General features: G+C 51.4%; 1 protein-coding gene across 1 annotated transcript; it reads right to left on the bottom strand.

The window, feature by feature from the left end:
• Positions 1-3,391: 3,391 nt before the first annotated feature.
• On the bottom strand, positions 3,392-6,088 carry LOC120108390 (G-type lectin S-receptor-like serine/threonine-protein kinase At2g19130). The gene has a single exon (XM_039121986.1). The coding sequence runs from the start codon at positions 6,037-6,039 to the stop codon at positions 3,607-3,609; it is 2,433 nt and encodes an 810-aa protein (XP_038977914.1). The 5' UTR covers positions 6,040-6,088; the 3' UTR covers positions 3,392-3,606.
• Positions 6,089-19,309: the final 13,221 nt, after the last annotated feature.

The following is a 19,309-nucleotide window of genomic DNA, read 5'->3' as shown; positions in this document are numbered from 1 at the left end:
CTGATGGCGGTGGTAGGCTCAGGTGCGATGACGAGCGGGGAAGATCCGGCGCAGGGGTGTTCTCCTTTTGGCCTTCTGTGTGGGAACCGTGAAAGAAGAAAGGGGCAACAGAAGGTTTTTTTTTTTTTGTCTGTTGTTTCTCGGTTTGGAATAAGTAGCCGGGAGAAGAGGAGAAGGAAGTGCCCAGCACGGTCTTCACAGGAAGGCTCTGATGATCTGGATCGGACTTTGGCAACAAGGGCAAAGCCTTCGCTCTGATACCAAGTTGATGACGAACTAGGAGGTGGAATGGCTACAGTGCTGATAAGTTGGTCTCTGAAATAGTGAACAGAGAATAGGGAGGAAGAACAAGAGGAGAGGAAGGGAGGGAAACGACAGAGAAAAGGAAGAGAAGAGGAGAGAAAGAATGAGAAGGGGAAAGAAAGAAGTGGAAAACGTGGGAAAGAAAATGCTTAATTCTTCATTAACCCTAATCAACATAAAAGTCCCCTATAAATAGGGCCCAAAGGAGAATAATTAAAATAAAACCCCCTTACGCAAAATAATTTCCAATAAACCCAAAATACACAAATGAACCCTAAAATGAAAATAAACCCAGAACTAAAATAATAAAATAAACATGCAAATAAAATGGTGGCCTAGCTGATGTCCCTATCAATCGTCCTAGAATCGGAAAGATGTGAGTGAGACACACGAAGCATCGGAATTGAAGAACTAATCCCTAGAATCATCAAGAAAAGCATTTCTTGACTTGATACTGACTGAATAACCATGGAAATAACATTTTTTTTAGAATAAAAATCACTATAATTCTACAAGAATCCAGAGATCGAGGATCCCATGATCATCAAAAAAAAGTGAATCAAAATTAAAATCACTGAATCCAGAATCATAAGCAAATTTACAACCCTGCAAGAGAAATACAAAAAGAAATCAAAGAGAACAAAGGATCAAACCAGACAGCAAGCATTGATCTTGAACTGCTTAGATCTTTGGATCGAATGCCGGAAAGAGATACCACACGCATGCTGGAGAGGAAGGGGGCGAGAAAGAGAGAGAGAGGAGGAGGGAGAGGAAGGATTCTGGAGAGCCCTCCGATGGTTTTCAAAAATTGTTTTTCATTTTTTGCTTCTGGCAGTTGTTTAACTAATATCTTATTGGATTTGTCTTTTTTTTTTTCTTTTTTTTTTTTTTTAAGTCAGACGTTTACACCAATCTCTTATGAATACCTCCAATAGAATCAAAAAAACAAAATATTCCAAAAAAGGGGGCACATTCGCATTGTTGGTCCACAACACCTCACTAGAATATGCAGCCACAACCCAATCCATTGTTCTGTTTGCCTTGTGATAGATATGACTAGCCCGAAAGAGGTACACTCCCTAGCACACCATTATATTATATTATATCATAAGACATTGATATGTTATGTTATATAATATCAAATTATATTATATTATTATGCTATAGTATACAATATTATATTACTATATTATAATAATATTATATTATATTACAGTAATATTATACGTATATCATATATTTATGTATTAATACATATTCTATTTTATTATTCTCTATTGTATAATACAATGCAATATCCTTTATAGTCATTTTTGTCAAATCAAAAGTACTTTCTCAGTTTGCTTACTAAATACATATATTAAAGTTCTACAGCACTTTAGAAATGTAGTTACCAAACAATAAATAGCTTTTTATAAAAGTTCTACTTTTGAAAGCTCTACTATCAACAGCTCTGCTAAACGGAGTCTTAAGTCCTACTTTCGCAATTCTTCCATCTTCATCTAGTTTTTTTTTGAGAGATTCGAGTTGAACAAGTTGAGAAAAATCTTTTTTCTCTCCAATTGAATCATACCATGGGTTACTGTCCACGATAATATCAAACCAACAATAGTAATCTTGTATACAAATCCATTTTAAATAAAATATAACAAAAAGAGGTCCAAATCTATCATTCATTAAATAAATAATTGTCGGTACAGAGCGTCATAATTTTAATGTTTGTATGTACTAACCGGGTCAATCAGCCCTATTTTCTATGGTACTAACATAATCATTTGTTGACCTCTGATTACTTTATTTGTTCAGTCAAGAGCTAATACTACAGACCTTGTTAGCTGAAAATTTTCCTACGCCTCTAGGAGCAAAAAGCTTTTAGATTGGAAGGCCGGACACTAAAATTAAGATACGAGGCAATAGGTCCTCAAATTGCTTGGGCGAAACGGCATGTGATGAAAAGATGGGCAAATATCTCACTAAGGTTGTGACATAAGTTATGGTTCATATCTTTTAACATTAATAGTCGGTTTCCTCGGGCCTATATACATGGCCGCTAATGCTTGTCTGTACTAACTGGGTCTGTCAGGCTTATTTTCTTTGGAACCAACAGAACCATTTGTTGCTCTGATTCCTTTATTTATTCAGCGAAGAGCTAATACTACAAGCCTAATTAGTTTAAAAAAGAGTATATATAACAATCAAGGACCTCATCCAAAATGGCTAGCCAGAAAGTATTATTTGGGTTCCTTGATCCTATATACGTACTCAAGATCTATCCAGCGAATAACTGATATGAGACTAAACACACGCCTGCACGGATCCTCACATACTCCCCATATTTAAACTCTGACGTCTTTGTCAGGCTAAAAGTCCAAATCCATTCAAATCTAATCACAAACACAATGATCGGCTCATGGTCAGCCCCAATAGATCCGTACTGCAGTGTCCCCTAGTCCACATAAGTTATGGGCTAGGCCCGCTCTGATATTATTTGTAACAATTCATGACCTCACCCAAAATGGCTCGGCAGAAGGTATTATTTGGATTCCTTGATCCTAGATAAGTACCCAATATCTACCCAGCGAATAATCGATATGGGACTAAATACACGCCCGCACGAGTCCTCACAGTATGGATCAGAAGCATGCGATGTACTGTAGAGCCTACAAAAGAACGCCACCAGCCACCTGACGTTTTCAAATGGCTTATCTACATGCTTGAACAGATTTATTTAATTTGTTATGGGGGTAGGCACAAAATAGAATTAGATGGTATGTGATTAAAGAAGGAAATGATATATTTCTTAGGCGTACGTCAGTTTTTTCCTCTTTCAAAGAAGTGGGAGGGAGGAAGAAGCCTCCTCCACCTCTAATTAACATTATCTGTAATCAAGAAAACATCCATGGGGTATGATCATTCCAGATGGCTGGTCCATGAACTTCATAAACACATGCGTATATGTGGTTTGATTATTGATGTGATTCAGTAAAACTGAGAAATTGTGAAATAAATGCCTTGAAAATAAATTGTTAAGAAAAAGAACATGAACAGAGTCTTCAGCAAGAGAGACATCCGGTAGTTGCCAGCTTACTCATGTATCTAACATATCTTTATAACTAATGCTTGGAAAGTGATGAGTTGGTAACTCATTTATGCCACTAAATAGATATTACAGCCACTATAGAACATTACACCCTCATACAAACATCCATCTTAAGGATCATAACAACTATAAGCTATACTTTAACCCGTTACATATTATTGGCATGCTCAGCAGAGATTCATGTGGCCCTTATAGCTTGACAATTACGGATAGAAATCCTGAGATTGATCAAGTGGATCTTTGTATTCAGTGGATGACAAATCATCACGAATTTGGCTCTGATCTTCCGTAAGGAGCTGAAGAACCCTAGGAAGTGGCGGCATGCTCACCTCCAGGACTCCCTCTAGGATCTGCACCACCTGTCCCATTGTTGGCCTGTCAGCTTCAGAGTCTTGAATGCACCAGCAAGCAACTCTGCAGACTCTGGTTAGCTCTTCAAGGTCGGCAGCACCTTTGAATCCATGGTCTAATAAGCTAAATATATCGCCTTCAACGACCTTTGTTGCCGCCCAGGACGGATAAAAGATTTTGCTCCCATCTGCAGAGTGCGATGCGTTTCGCTTGCCTGATACCAGCTCAAAAAGCATCATCCCGAAGCTGTAGACGTCAACCTTGGAGGTGATTGGCAGGCCTGAAATCCACTCGGGTGCGAGGTAGCCAACGGTTCCCCTCATGGTTGTCAGGACCCTGCTGAAGTCGCGACCGATGAGCTTCGCCATGCCAAAGTCTGCAACTTTGGCGCAGAAGTCCTTGTCTAGAAGTATGTTGTCTGGCTTTATGTCGCAGTGTATGATGCACTCCCTGCACTTCTCATGGAGGTAGGCTAGTCCTCTCGCAATCCCAAGAATAATTTGATACCTCGTCTTCCAGTCCAGAACCGTGGATTTGTTTTGAAAGAGAAGAGAGTCCAGGGAACCTCCGGACATGTACTCATAAACTAGAAGCCTTTTGCTGCCCTCGGTGCAGAAACCGCGAAGGTGAACCAGATTCACATGCTGAATAGCAGCCAATGTGCTCACTTCGGTTCGGAATTGCTTCTCCCCTTGTCTCAAGCCTTCAAGCCTCTTCACAGCTACTTCGGTTGAGTCAATTAATGTCCCTTTGAAAACAGAGCCAAAGCCACCACCACCCAACTTCTCAGAAAAGTTTTTGGTCACACGCTGCAAATCGCCATATGTAAACTGAATCAAAGAACCCTCAACTTGTTTTGCCATTCGAATTCGTTTCCTCCTTTGAAATGCCCAAATTAGTCCAACAAGAACACACAAGATCCCAATAGTTCCACCGATGACACTTAGGGTTAGATCTATTACGAACTTATGTGAGGTCCTTGAAGCTGAGAAATCAGAGGCAGCGAGCCGGAGATGCAGAGTTCCAGCTCCACTATCACCATCATAGAGTTGTTGAAGGTTCCGAAGGTCCCCAGTCCAAATTGAGCATCCATTCGCATAAGCATACGCGGTGCAAGAGCAGCTGTTCAAGCAAGCCCGTTCGCAGTCTTTAGCACTCCCAACAGTCAAGTTCTGCGGATTGGCAGGCAGTCTCATATTGGTCATCTCAACGAATCTATCCCCTTCTCCACCGGTCGAGCTTTTATTGCTGCATCGCAAACTGGTTTTCCTCACGCACCCTGAATTCCAAACATTGAACTCCCATTCTTTCAATGAAGCTGGTTCGAAACCATGGGAGCACCGGCAAATATTCAAACTTTTCTGGTCGCAGATACCGAAAGCTCCACATAGAGAGTAGACATCACATTGAGCCAAAGGTTGAGTAAAGACTGTCTGCCACTTCTGGGTGCTGTTCAGCCAATACCATTGCCTTAATAGCCCAGATGAATCAATCACACACCGAGTGATGAAAGAACTGTCGAGGATGGTATACGTGGCATACTTCCGCTGCTTGTTGTCGACGAAGGTGAAGTTGAAGGGAGTGCTTTCTCTGGTACCAGGGACTGCAGTGAAGTACTGGCCATTCCACAGCCCACTGCTCCAATAAGTTTCAGAACCATTCCACAGCAATACGAACTGATTGGATCCATCGGGGTCCATACTTTGAGCGAAAGGCCCGGGGGAGGGATTCTCAGGATTCTCCCATGAAGTGGTGCTCTGATACTCCCCTGTGATCTTGTTCACTCCAAGCCATCCTCCTGGCATCCATGTGTCAGTTGGGTGATCAAAACTCTGCCAAATTGTAGTGTTTGACCCATTGCGTATAACAAGATTTCCGGTGTCCAGAAGCACAGCAACCGTGGAATTCGAGGTTGATGGAGTTGAATTGGATGACCAAACTGGGATTTTGGAACTGTTGAGGATGACTAGTTTTCCATCTTCTGAGATTTTTAGCTCGGCAGAGGAGGTGTTGGAGATGGGTGTTGCTCTGTTCGCCACCCAGATTACAGTTTGGACTGGAATTGTTTTGTACCAGATACCTATGTGGTAGTTACGGGAGTTACCTGGTGTGAAGAACCCCAGCTCAAAGTTGCCTTCTTTGGATACTATGGTCTGGTTTCCGGAGACGGACTGGCCCAAAGAGATGCTATCAGTTGCTCCACAGTGTTGGATGTTGAGAGAAGAGAGGAGAAGGAAGAGAAGAAAGACGGAGAGAGAGGAACATGGCCTTATCTCAGTATCCATGGGGGCACAAGCAAGCGACAGACACCAGCCTGCTTATGTAAATATGTATAAATAAGAGGCAGTGGCTGCAGCCTTTTTTTAGGTTATCTTAAAGGCAGTCAAATTTCAAATTATTAAAAGGGACGATTAGATTTCTTTTCCTAATTTGGGCCCGTTGATTCTTTGTCTACTATGAAAAATTTTACGTACGTTTGGTAGAAATATCAGTTGTTGCATGTCCTTTTTTTCCCCCTCCCTCTCTTTTCAGTGTTTGCTAGTTTTACCATTACAATTAGTCAAAGAATCAGTTTATGCAATGATCGTCTTACCTTCCAACCAAACCCTTCTCTCTCGTGATGGATGGCCTAGACGTGAGAGTCATTTATAATTTTAGGTTTCATGAGAAGATTCACTGATGGAAAGTTAACCCGAACGATATGCAAGAACAAACAAATGACATGCAAGTAATGTTGGAAAAAGATAGTGTAACACCGTCAAGCAAGGTGAATTATCAACATCTACTTGTCATGAAGATCTAGTACTGTCTTCAAGTTCATGTCAAAACTTCCTATGAAAAAAATCAATGGTAGCTTTGTCCTCCCTTCATGGTTAAATAGCCAGCCTTCAAGAGAGAGGTGATCAGTCCTGTTGGAAAATCTCATGCATTGCCTTAACGATTCCAACAAGCATGAGTCGAGTCAAAAAAGCCAATTTTAAGCAAATAGTTCTTTTGTCAAAAAAAAAAAATAATCAAGCGGTTATGTTGCTGTGCTGCTGAATCTAGCAATATTTAAATTTAATCTCAATAATACCAGTGCATTAAGTTTGGTCAGCATGTTTAAATTTATCTTGACCGCCTATATAGATAAGTTATAGTCGTGTATTTGCACAAGATATTAAGATACAGACATATAGTAGAAACGGAAAGCTAACAACTCCATGGACCATGGATCCCACCCCCATCGTATGCGTCCAAGTTCCACGTGATGCCTTCTTACCTCAGTTCTACGCATCGTCAACCTTCCGAAAGGGCAGTTTTATCCGATATTAAATGACGTATCAATTGCACTTCAATGCTGTTAGGAATAGTCTATTTAGGTGACGACAACTTGTGAATGGTTGGTAAAGAAATTAAGGGCTCCTTTGGTTCGTGATAAAAGAAGGAAAAAAAAAAGTATGGTCAATAAAAAAATAATTTTAGTTTAGGTTGAGTTTAAAAAAAAAAAAAAATGAAAAAGTAGCATTTTCATGAGAACAAGATTTCTATGTTTCATAGGAAAAAAAATCTATGGAAGTCATGAAAAAGTTATTTTCCCACCGGTTGAAAATTAGGGTCTTTATTTTTCAAAAAGTACCCTTAAGCCATCAAATTCATAAAGAATGTCTTTTACTTTATTATATTTATAATAGATATTTTATACAATTTTTTTGCAAAAAGTAGATGTTAATCAAACATAAGCCACTCTCGAATGTGCCACTTTTTTATGTTCAACTAAATATGTCAAAACTATTTTTTCAGATACCATATTTATAGAAATTATTTTAAAAAAAAAATTTAATGAAATAAAAATCGTTAACCAAAAGTCCAAAAAGGTTTCTCTCATTTGGTTGGGAAGAGTTGGCTGTTATGGTGACCTCCGTCCTCATATCCGAGCGCTGAGGGCATGTACTATGAAGGTCTACTTCTTTGGTCCCATTTGAAGGAATATCTTATAGAAATCTAATATGTTGAGTCTACACACCCCCTGCTTTTTTAAAGAGTTCTCCTAATCTTAACATAAATTGTAGTCTGTGAATTAGTTATGTTAAAATATTTGTAAAAAAAGAAAAATAAAAAAATAGAGAAAAAAATTTATTTCTCTATTCCATTATATTTGTTATATTTCAAAAGTTATATATGCTAGTATATAGATTCCATGTAAGAAAAATAATATAAGCCGATATATGATCATTCTAACAAATAAAAATATTACTAGTTGGTACCTAAAATCATTCTAACAAGATCATGTTAATAAAGAAAATTATATAGGCCGATACATGATCATGCTAATAAAAAAAATATTATGGTTTGATATAGGTTATTATATGATCCCTAAAATTATGCTAACATCCCCTCTCAAACTCAAGATAGTACTATAGATAACAACTTGAGTTTGAAAACTGACGTATTAGATCAAGAGCATAAGTAGCAGCTTAGAAGCTGACGTGGCAGCTTAGAGATTGAAGTGATAGATCAAGAGTTGACATAGTAGCACAAAGTCTAATGTGACAAATTAAAAATTATTATTGTTGCTGGTGGTCCAAACCGAGAACGATTGACACGACGGTGTGAACGGGGTTCCGCCTGAGTTGTCTTGGTTGGTGCTGGTTGCGCTCCACCTTCCGCCAAGGAACCTGCAAACAAGCCTTGCACCACCACCAGGGTGGTGATGGCCCTCCGACGGTCAAGTCAGAGGAGATTGGAGGAGGAGAGATGATAATCACAAGTGGAAGAGAGTGCTCTGGGAGGTATTGCTTACCCCCCCCTTCTCCCCCCAGCCGCATATATACCTGGCTGGGAGGTCTCTCAGGGGGGTTTGTCGTCGTGGGGCACGATAGAATGGCCACTGACATGGCCGTTACGGGGCGTCGTGGAGCAGCGCTGGGTACGGTCATGGCAGGGCGTAGTGGAGCTCCGCTTTGTACGGTTGATACAGGAGATCGTGGGCAGCATCGGGTACAGCCGTTGCAGGGAGTAGTGGAGCAGGAGGCCGCGGCGTGCCTCTGGAGAATAGCCTGTCGTTATCAAAAGATCTCCGACTCGGAGTCGGAGTGCTGGATCATAGGGCAGCCGACCCGGGGTCGGGCTGCGAAGCCGAGGAGGTCCGACTCGGGGTCGGAGTGCTGGATCATAGGGCAGCCGACCCGGGGTCGGGCTGCGGAGCCGAGGAGGTCCGACTCGGGGTCGGAGTGCTGGATCATAGGGCAGCTGTAGCTTTCCTGGATACGCGTGCCGATCACGTGGGGCATGGCGGCTCAATTCCCCCATAACAGTAGCCCCCCACTTCCAAGCCTGGAACCAGAAGGGGAACAGGTGAAGGGAGTGATGTTTCGAGATTGCCGCCATCCTTCGGAGAGGCGCGCGCGCTTCAAGCTTCCCGCCTTCTTTATGGCGTATGGCGGTTGCTTCTTGCTGACTTTTGATTCCCGAAGTTCTTCCGGCGCTAGGCCAGGCATCCGAGGGTTAAACCTCAGGAAACTCTTCCGGCGCTAAGCCAGGCATCCGAGGGTTAGGCCTCAGGAAATTCTTCCGGCGCTGAGCCAGGCATCCGAGGGTTAGGCCTCAGGAAACTCTTCCGGCGCTAGGCCAGGCATCCGAGGGTTAGGCCTCAGGAAACTCTTCCGGCGCTAAGCCAGGCATCCGAGGGTTAGGCCTCAGGAAATTCTTCCGGCGCTAAGCCAGGCATCCGAGGGTTAGGCCTCAGGAAACTCTTCCGGCGCTAAGCCAGGCATCCGAGGGTTAGGCCTCAGGAAACTCTTCCGGCGCTAGGCCAGGCATCCGAGGGTTAGTCCTCAGGAAATTCTTCCGGCGCTAAGCCAGGCATCCGAGGGTTAGGCCTCAGGAAATTCTTCCGGCGCTAGGCCAGGCATCCGAGGGTTAGGCCTCAGGAAATTCTTCCGGCGCTAAGCCAGGCATCCGAGGGTTAGGCCTCAGGAAACTCTTCCGGCGCTGAGCCAGGCATCCGAGGGTTAGGCCTCAGGAAACTCTTCCGGCGCTAGGCCAGGCATCCGAGGGTTAGGCCTCAGGAAACTCTTCCGGCGCTAAGCCAGGCATCCGAGGGTTAGGCCTCAGGAAACTCTTCCGGCGCTGAGCCAGGCATCCGAGGGTTAGGCCTCAGGAAATTCTTCCGGCGCTAAGCCAGGCATCCGAGGGTTAGGCCTCAGGAAACTCTTCCGGCGCTGAGCCAGGCATCCGAGGGTTAGGCCTCAGGAAACTCTTCCGGCGCTAGGCCAGGCATCCGAGGGTTAGGCCTCAGGAAACTCTTCCGGCGCTAAGCCAGGCATCCGAGGGTTAGGCCTCAGGAAACTCTTCCGGCGCTGAGCCAGGCATCCGAGGGTTAGGCCTCAGGAAACTCTTCCGGCGCTAGGCCAGGCATCTGAGGGTTAGGCCTCAGGAAACTCTTCCGGCGCTAAGCCAGGCATCCGAGGGTTAGGCCTCAGGAAATTCTTCCGGCGCTAAGCCAGGCATCCGAGGGTTAGGCCTCAGGAAACTCTTCCGGCGCTGAGCCAGGCATCCGAGGGTTAGGCCTCAGGAAACTCTTCCGGCGCTGAGCCAGGCATCCGAGGGTTAGGCCTCAGGAAACTCTTCCGGCGCTAGGCCAGGCATCCGAGGGTTAGGCCTCAGGAAACTCTTCCAGCGCTAAGCCAGGCATCCGAGGGTTAGGCCTCAGGAAATTCTTCCGGCGCTAAGCCAGGCATCCGAGGGTTAGGCCTCAGGAAATTCTTCCGGCGCTAGGCCAGGCATCCGAGGGTTAGGCCTCAGGAAATTCTTCCGGCGCTAAGCCAGGCATCCGAGGGTTAGGCCTCAGGAAATTCTTCCGGCGCTAAGCCAGGCATCCGAGGGTTAGGCCTCAGGAAATTCTTCCGCTCACGGGTCGGCCAAGGCTGGCGCAAGCCGAAGCGACCGGTCGGGGCTTCCGGCTAGTCTGCTCCCGGGATGATCATCGGGTTAGCCAGGCATCTGAGGGTTGTCAAGCCTCAGGGAAATTCCGCTCGTTGGTCGGCCAAGGCTGGCGCAAGCCGAGGCGACCGGTCGGGGCTTCCGGCTAGTCTGCTCCCGGGATGATCATCGGGTTAGCCAGGCATCCGAGGGCCGAGCCTCGGGAGATTCCACTCGTTGGTCGGCCTAGGCTGGCGCAAGCCGAGGCGACCGGTCGGGGCTTCCGGCTAGTCTGCTCCCGGGATGATCATCGGGTTAGCCAGGCATCTGAGGGTTGTCAAGCCTCAGGAAAATTCCGCTCGTTGGTCGGCCAAGGCTGGCGCAAGCCGAGGCGACCGGTCGGGGCTTCCGGCTAGTCTGCTCCCGGGATGATCATCGGGTTAGCCAGGCATCTGAGGGTTGTCAAGCCTCAGGGAAATTCCGCTCGTTGGTCGGCCAAGGCTGGCGCAAGCCGAGGCGACCGGTCGGGGCTTCCGGCTAGTCTGCTCCCGGGATGATCATCGGGTTAGCCAGGCATCCGAGGGCCGAGCCTCGGGAGATTCCGCTCGTTGGTCGGCCAAGGCTGGCGCAAGCCGAGGCGACCGGTCGGGGCTTCCGGCTAGTCTGCTCCCGGGATGATCATCGGGTTAGCCAGGCATCCGAGGGCCGAGCCTCGGGAGATTCCACTCGTTGGTCGGCCTAGGCTGGCGCAAGCCGAGGCGACCGGTCGGGGCTTCCGGCTAGTCTGCTCCCGGGATGATCATCGGGTTAGCCAGGCATCTGAGGGTTGTCAAGCCTCAGGGAAATTCCGCTCGTTGGTCGGCCAAGGCTGGCGCAAGCCGAGGCGACCGGTCGGGGCTTCCGGCTAGTCTGCTCCCGGGATGATCATCGGGTTAGCCAGGCATCTGAGGGTTGTCAAGCCTCAGGGAAATTCCGCTCGTTGGTCGGCCAAGGCTGGCGCAAGCCGAGGCGACCGGTCGGGGCTTCCGGCTAGTCTGCTCCCGGGATGATCATTGGGTTAGCCAGGCATCCGAGGGCCGAGCCTCAGGAAAATTCCGCTCGTTGGTCGGCCTAGGCTGGCGCAAGCCGAGGCGACCGGTCGGGGCTTCCGACTAGTCTGCTCCCGGAATGATCATCGGGTTAGCCAGGCATCCGAGGGCCGAGCCTCGGGACATTCCACTCGTTGGTCGGCCACTTGTCGCTCGCCGCCCATCGGGGTTTCTCTGTGCCCAGCCGCGACCGTGTTTCTCCTCTCCTCCAAGCGTTGCCTGGGGGGAACACGAGAAGGGTATTAAACGCTAATTAATGCGTTACCTGGGAAATCGGATCGCCAGTTGCTGCTGGTGAGGAGTGTTAGTTGAGCGGCCGCGATACGCGGGTTCTTCGAGGAGGATGCGGCCTGGGCGCGAGCGGAGACACGTGGACCTAGGGGTATACGTCACCCGGATCGTCCTGCACAAAGAATGCGATTTAAGGAGAATGACGCTTAGGAAATCGCGGGGAGATACGCCTCGGGAGCCGGAACGGCTCCGGATTCAGTGCGCCTGCATTTATTGGAGCCACCCGTATCGGAACTACCAGGGGGCCGCAGCTTGGCTATAAATACAGGTGCAGGTACGATGGAATTTGCCAAGCCGGAGCTGCAGGTTGCCATGGATCGCGGACCTCCTCCTTGGCATATGACTGAGAGACTCCTGTCGAAGGAAAGGGGAGGCGCTCCCCTTACAACTTCAGCCAACTAGCCGTTTCATCTGGGATCAACAAGGAGGGTCTCCCCGGCGGAACTCCGCTCTAGGCGTTTCATCCGGGATCACATCTCCCCTCCTTGAAGTTCAGCCTCCCGGTTGAGCTCTGCGCCGGACGCTCAATCCGGGACCGCGCCTCCATATACTCTTCCCCCTCGAATCCCTTCTCTTCCCTACCACTGGGGAAGATGGGAATATCCTTTGGAGGCGGCGTTCCCCTGGGGGCAGCGGGAGCTTCTTCTGCGGCGGCTCCTCCTCTTTTTGGTGAGGTGCTGGATGGCGCCTCCGGTTAGAAGCACCCACTTCTGGTGGGACTGCAGCCCGCCCTGGGTTGAGGGTTTGGGTCCCCACCTCTTCTTTACTTTCTTTACTCCCTAATTCCCCTCTGGGAATTCCTTGTAATCACACGAGCACGCCACTGTAACCAGAAATTATTGAAATGAAAAGTATTGCACCTTTTTAAATTGTCTTTCTGGCCTTGTTGTTCTACTGGTAATACATCCGCAGGTTAGCGGAATTTCAGCCCCTTGGAATTCCTCGGCCATCTAGGGCTTCCAACTGGTAGGAGCCAGGTCGGTTTACCCAACGAACTTTATACGGGCCTTCCCAATTTGGCGCTAGCTTCCCACCTTCCGTAGGTTGAGATGCCTTAGCTCGCCTCAGCACCAGATCTCCAATTCTGAAAAGCTTCGGTCGGACTTTGGAGTTGTAATATCGGGCCACCCTCTGCTGATACATTGCCATCCGTACCTGAGCCATTTCCCTTGCCTCTTCCAAGAGATCCAAGTTCCCTCGGAGTTGCTCTGAATTGGCCTCGGGTCGGTGCGCGGCCACCCGAGGCGAGGGGAGTCCGAGCTCCACGGGGGCAACGGCTTCCGTGCCATAGGTTAGGCTGAAAGGCGTCTCTCCAGTAGGAGTCCGTTGTGTGGTCCGATACGCCCAAAGGACATTCTCGAGTTCCTCGACCCAAGCTTGCCCCGTCCGGCCGATCCGCGCTTTGATACCTTGGAGGATTGTCCGATTTGTGACCTCGGCCTCGCCGTTGGTTTGAGGATGCGACATGGATGTGAACCGATGCTCGATCCCGAATTCCTCGCAGAAGTCCCGGAAGTGCTTGTTATCAAACTGTCGACCGTTATCCGAGATGAGGACCCGAGGTACTCCAAATCGGACAATGATGTTCTTCTTCACGAACTTCCGGACTTGTGCCTCCGTGATGGTGGCCAGTGGCTCTGCCTCCACCCACTTGGTGAAGTAGTCGATGGCGACAATCAAAAATTTCCGCTGGGCCGAAGCGACGGGGAATGGTCCGAGGATATCCATTCCCCACTGTGCGAAGGGCCAGGGCGCGGTGATTGGCGCCAAGGGGACAGAGGGGACTCTCTGGACGTTGGCGTGGCGCTGGCAGGCGTCGCATTTCCGCACGTGGTCCTTCGAGTCCTCCAACAAGGTCGGCCAATAGTAGCCTTGCCTCATGATCTTATGCGCCAAGGACCTAGCCCCCAAGTGCGATCCGCAGATGCCTTCGTGGACTTCGCCGAGGGCGTAGGCCGCTTCCGCGGGGCGGAGGCACCTTAAGAGGGGGGCGGTAAATGAGGTCCGATACAGCCTCCCTTCATAAAGTACGTAGTGGGCGGACTTCTTTACAAGCCGCCGGGCCTGATCTTCGTCTTCAGGGAGGATTCCTTCGGCGAGGTAGGCGACGAGCGGGTCCATCCAAGACGGCTCCGGATCAATTGCCATCACCGCTCCAGCCCCGTCAATGCTCGGGGCATCCAGGGTCTCCAGGTAGATTGCCCCTCGACAAGCTGTGCGCGTCTGCGTCCACTAGGCGGGACAACCTGTCGGCCCTGGCATTTTCGCTCCTCGGGACCTGCTGAATGTCAACACTGCCGAGGTCGGGAATGAGTGTTTGCACCTTCCGGACGTAGCTCTGCATGGTCGGGCTCCGCGCCTCGAACTCCCCTCGAACCTGCCCAACCACCAGCTGGGAGTCGGTGAAGACTTTCAGACGCCGGATGCCGAGCTCCTTGGCGAGTTTGAGTCCCGCGACTAGGGCCTCGTACTCCGCCTCATTGTTGGTCACTGGAAATCCGAACCTCAAGGCATACTCGGCTATCACTCCATCGGGATTGGTGAGGACCAGCCCAGCCCCTCCACCTTCAGGGTTCGACGACCCGTCAATGTGGAGCGTCCAGATCGGGAGATCGAGGCCGGGTGTCTCCGGCGGCTTAGGTTCCGCCTCCTGCACAGTGCACTCAGCGAGAAAGTCCGCGAGCACCTGGGCCTTGATGGCTGGTCGGGGCTGGTAGCGGATGTCGAACTCACCAAGTTCTACTGCCCCACTTCACCAGCCGTCCCGCATTCTCTGGATTGCTGAGAATCTGCCGCAGTGGTTGATCGGTCAAAAGGGTGACAGAATGAGCCTGGAAATAGGGGCGAAGCCTCCTGGTCGCAGTCAGCAGCGCGAAGGCGATCTTCTCAGCCTTCGTGTACCGCGTCTCGGCATCCCGGAGGACTCGGCTGATGTAGTATACAGGCTTCTGAAGTCTTGCCTCTTCCCGAACCAGTACTGCGCTGACTGCGGTTGGGGAGACCGCCAGGTAAAGGTAGAGCATCTCCCCCTCTTGCGGCTTGGACAGCAGGGGAGGAGACGCCATGTACTCCTTGAGCTGGTCGAACGCCGCATGACATTCGGCCGTCCAGAGGAAGTCTTTTGGGCGCTTCAACACCTTGAAGAATGGTTGGCAGCGTTCGGCCGACTTTGCCACAAATCGTCCGAGCGCGGCGACCCTTCCAGCGAGCTCCTGAACCTCCTTCACTTTGGTCGGAGGGGACATATCTTGGATGGCTTTGATCTTGTCCGGGTTGGCCTCGATCCCCCGCTGGTTGACAATGAAACCGAGGAACCTCCCGGCCGAAGCACCAAAAGCGCACTTCGCTGGGTTTAGCTTCATGCGAAACTTTCGCAAGGTGGTGAAAGTCTCCTCCAGATCTGCAATGTGCTGGTCTGCATGGCAGCTTTTTACCAGCATATCGTCCACGTACACCTCCATATTCCGGCCGATCTGCTCCTTGAAGATTTTATTGACGAGGCGCTGGTAAGTGGCGCCAGCGTTCTTCAGACCGAAGGGCATTACCTTGTAACAGTACAGCCCCCGGTCTGTTATGAAGGCAGTTTTCTCCTCGTCCTGTGGAGCCATCATTATTTGGTTGTAGCCGGAGAAGGCGTCCATAAAGACAGTAGCTGATATCCGGAAGTCGCGTCGACCAGTTGGTCTATCCGTGGAAGCGGAAAGCTATCCTTGGGGCACGCTTTGTTCAGGTCGGTGTAGTCGACGCACATCCTCCACTTCCCGCTCGCCTTCCGGACAAGTACGACGTTTGCCAGCCACTCGGGGTAGCTCACCTCTCTTATGAAACCTGCCTCCAAGAGTTTGTCTACCTCCTGGTCGACCACCCGGATCCGATCCGGGGCACAGTGTCTCTTCTTTTGCTTTACTGGTCGGTGGGTCGGGTCGACGTTGAGGGCGTGAGAAACGACCTCCGGGTCGATCCCAGGTACATCGGCCGCCGACCAGGCAAACACATCTGCATTGGCTCGGAGGAATTCCACTAACCGGAGCCGAGCTTCCAAGTCGAGGTTGGCACCGACCCGGACCGTGCGGTCCGGGCGGCCTTCTTCGAGGGGAACTTCGATTACGCCCTCGGCCGGCTCCCCGTGCCGCAAGGCCACTTCGTCTCTGGCGTCAAGTGACTCGACGCTTAGGGCCTCCATGGGCTTCTTCCCTTTGAGAGTTGCTAGGAAACACTGCCGTGCGGTCGGCTGGTCACCTCGGACCTCTCCAATCCCGGCCGCTGTGGGGAACCGCATGAGCAAATGGTAGGTAGAAACCACCGCGCGAAGGGCGTTCAGTCCGGGTCGTCCGAGGATAGCGTTGTAGGCCGAGGGGACACGGACGACCAAGAACCCGAGCCGCACCGTGGCTTCTGCGGGTGCAATGCCCGCAGTCACAGGCAGCTCGATGACACCTTCGGCCGAGATAGCGTCTCCAGTGAATCCTATGAGGGGGGTGGATGTTTTGTGCAACAATTGTCGGGAAAAGCCCATCTTTTGGAAGGCCTCGTAATACAAAATATCAGCTGAGCTTCCACTATCCACAAGAACACGCCTTACATCATAGTCCGCCATAGTGAGAGAGATCACCATGGCGTCATCGTGGGGAGTCTGAACCCCCTTTACATCTTCATCACGAAAAGTGATTACATTTCCGACCCGCTGCCTCTTCGCGACGGCCACTCCTGATACTTCCGCCGAGCCCCCTGCGTTCCTCACGGGCCGAGAGCAGCCCCCAGTGATGGTGTGGATCACTCCCGCAACGGGTCGATTCTGCTCCCGAGGCTCCTGAGGGGCCGGGTCGGCTGGACGCGGGTCTGCGGGGGGACGTCGGTCGTTTACATATCGACCGAGACGCCCTCGGCGAATGAGAGCCTCGATCTCGTCCCGAAGCTGGAAGCAGTCTTCGGTATCGTGGCCGTGGTCTCGGTGGTACTCACAGTACGCCCGAGAAGGCTTCCTCCCAGGGATCTTCTTCATCTGCCTCGGGACCGGGAGGTCCTCCCGCCCCTTGACCTCCATGAGGATCTGGGCCCGGGGGGCCAGGAGTGGGGTGTACCGGTTGAAGCGTCGGTGCGGAGAACGAGGGCGTGTGGCGCCGTGGTTCCTTGCTGGTGACGGGCTTCTGCGCCGGCGTTGAGGCGTCGGGCTCCTCCTCTGGGGTGCCTCTTTTTCGCCTTTTCTTCCCGGGCTTTAGAGGGGCCTCGGCGGCCTCCTTGTTCCGGTGGGAGGCTGCCTCCTCGGCGTCTGCATACTGGTTTGCCCGAGACAACAGCTCCGGGAAGCTCCGCGGCAGGCGTTTGTCCAGGGAGAAGGTGAGTCTGCCCTTCCGGAAGCCTCGCTTCAGGGCTGAGAGAGCCACCTCCTGGCTCAAATTCCGGACCTCCAGTGTTGCCTTGTTGAAGCGGGTGAGATAATCCCGCAGGCTCTCTCCCTCGTTCTGCCGGACATCGAAGAGGGAGTCGGAGACCAGTCTTCGCCGGCTACTGACGGCGAAATGGCTGATGAAGAGACGGGTGAACTGGTGGGAAGGACTGGATGGAATTAGCCTCCAGGCCGGCGAACCACGCCCTTGCCGGGGCCGCGGAGGGTCGCCGGGAAGGCCTTGCAGAGGAGAGGATCCGATGCTCCATGGAGGAGCATAAGAGTCCTGAAACTCTCCACGTGGTCCCGTGGGTCCGCCGCCCCGTCGTAGGGTTCGATCGCCGCATTTTGAACCCCGGCGGGTTTAGGGTTCGCAGGATCCTTGAGGCAAGCGCCGGCTGGGAGGAGATTTCCAAGTCGGCGAAGGGATCTTTGGATGGCCTTCAGACCTGGAGCTGTCTGTGGAATCGTCCACCCGCCGGTCCAGGGAGCGCGACCGGTGGGGTGGGAGACAAGAAGCGCGCGAGGGGACCGACTGGAGTGCGGCCCCTCGAGGACTGGGGTGTCTGAGAACGCGCCCGGGTCCGCCTCTCGTACCCCGCGCAGCTCTCGATGAGAAGGTCCTGGCAGAATGGACCGCACTCGAGAGAATCCTCCCCGCGCCGCGCGCTCCTCTCTATGGGGAGAGGAAGGAGCGCCGGGTTGTGAGGAAGAGGCGAGTGCTCGGGAGCAGCGGCTCCTGAGCCCGCTGCGGCACCCGAGAGATCACACCCTGCAGATTCTGCACTGCCTCCGCGAGGGTGCGAACCTGCCTGGCGCTAGCTGGTCGAACTGAGCAGGTTCGACCGTCCTGAATGGGAGGAGAAGCGGTGGAATGCTGCTGAGAGTGTGTTGGGCGACGCAGCAGCCTCCCGGCCAGAGGCGCGAGAGGCTCCGCGACCGGAAGCATTGGAAGCTCCGCGACCACCCTCGCGTGCCATTACGATCGTTCGGAGGTTCGGGCCCTCCTTCTAGCGCCAACTGTTGCTGGTGGTCCAAACCGAGAACGATTGACACGACGGTGTAACGGGGTTCCGCCTGAGTTGTCTTGGTTGGTGCTGGTTGCGCTCCACCTTCCGCCAAGGAACCTGCAAACAAGCCTTGCACCACCACCAGGGTGGTGATGGCCCTCCGAGGTCAAGTCAGAGGAGATTGGAGGAGGAGAGATGATAATCACAAGTGGGAGAGAGTGCTCTGGAGTATTGCTTACCCCCCCCCCTTCTCCCCCCAGCCCGCATATAACCTGGCTGGGAGGTCTCTCAGGGGGGTTTCGTCGTGGGCACGATAGAATGGCCACTGACATGGCCGTTACGGGGCGTCGTGGAGCAGCGCTGGGTACGGTCATGGCAGGGCGTAGTGGAGCTCCGCTTTGTACGGTTGATACAGGAGATCGTGGGCAGCATCGGGTACAGCCGTTGCAGGGAGTAGTGGAGCAGGAGGCCGCGGCCGTGCCTCTGGAGAATAGCTGTCGTTATCAAAAAGATCTCCGACTCGGAGTCGGAGTGCTGGATCATAGGGCAGCCGACACCGGGGTCGGGCTGCGAAGCCGAGGAGGTCCGACTCGGGGTCGGAGTGTGGATCATAGGGCAGCCGACCCGGGGTCGGGCTGCGGAGCCGAGGAGGTCCGACTCGGGGTCGGTCAGTGCTGGATCATAGGGCAGCCGACCCGGGGTCGAGCTGCGAAGCCGAGAGAGGTCCGACTCGGGGTCGGAGTGCTGGATCATAGGGCGCCGACCGGGGTCGGGCTGCGAGCGAGGGTCCGACTCGAGGTGCCGACTCGGGGTCGGAGTGCTGGATCATAGGGCAGCCGACCCGGGGTCGAGCTGCGGAGCGAGGAGGTTCCGACTC

This window comes from Phoenix dactylifera, unplaced genomic scaffold (assembly GCF_009389715.1).
Source record: "Phoenix dactylifera cultivar Barhee BC4 unplaced genomic scaffold, palm_55x_up_171113_PBpolish2nd_filt_p 001309F, whole genome shotgun sequence".
Lineage (NCBI taxonomy): Eukaryota > Viridiplantae > Streptophyta > Magnoliopsida > Arecales > Arecaceae > Phoenix > Phoenix dactylifera.
The sequence above is the reverse complement of the archived record's forward strand: the minus strand, read 5'-3'. Positions and strand labels throughout refer to the sequence as shown.

Excerpts from the sequence above, each read along its gene's own strand:
- LOC120108390 (XM_039121986.1), bottom strand. The coding sequence starts at position 6,039 with ATGGATACTGAGATAAGGCCATGTTCCTCTCTCTCCGTCTTTCTTCTC.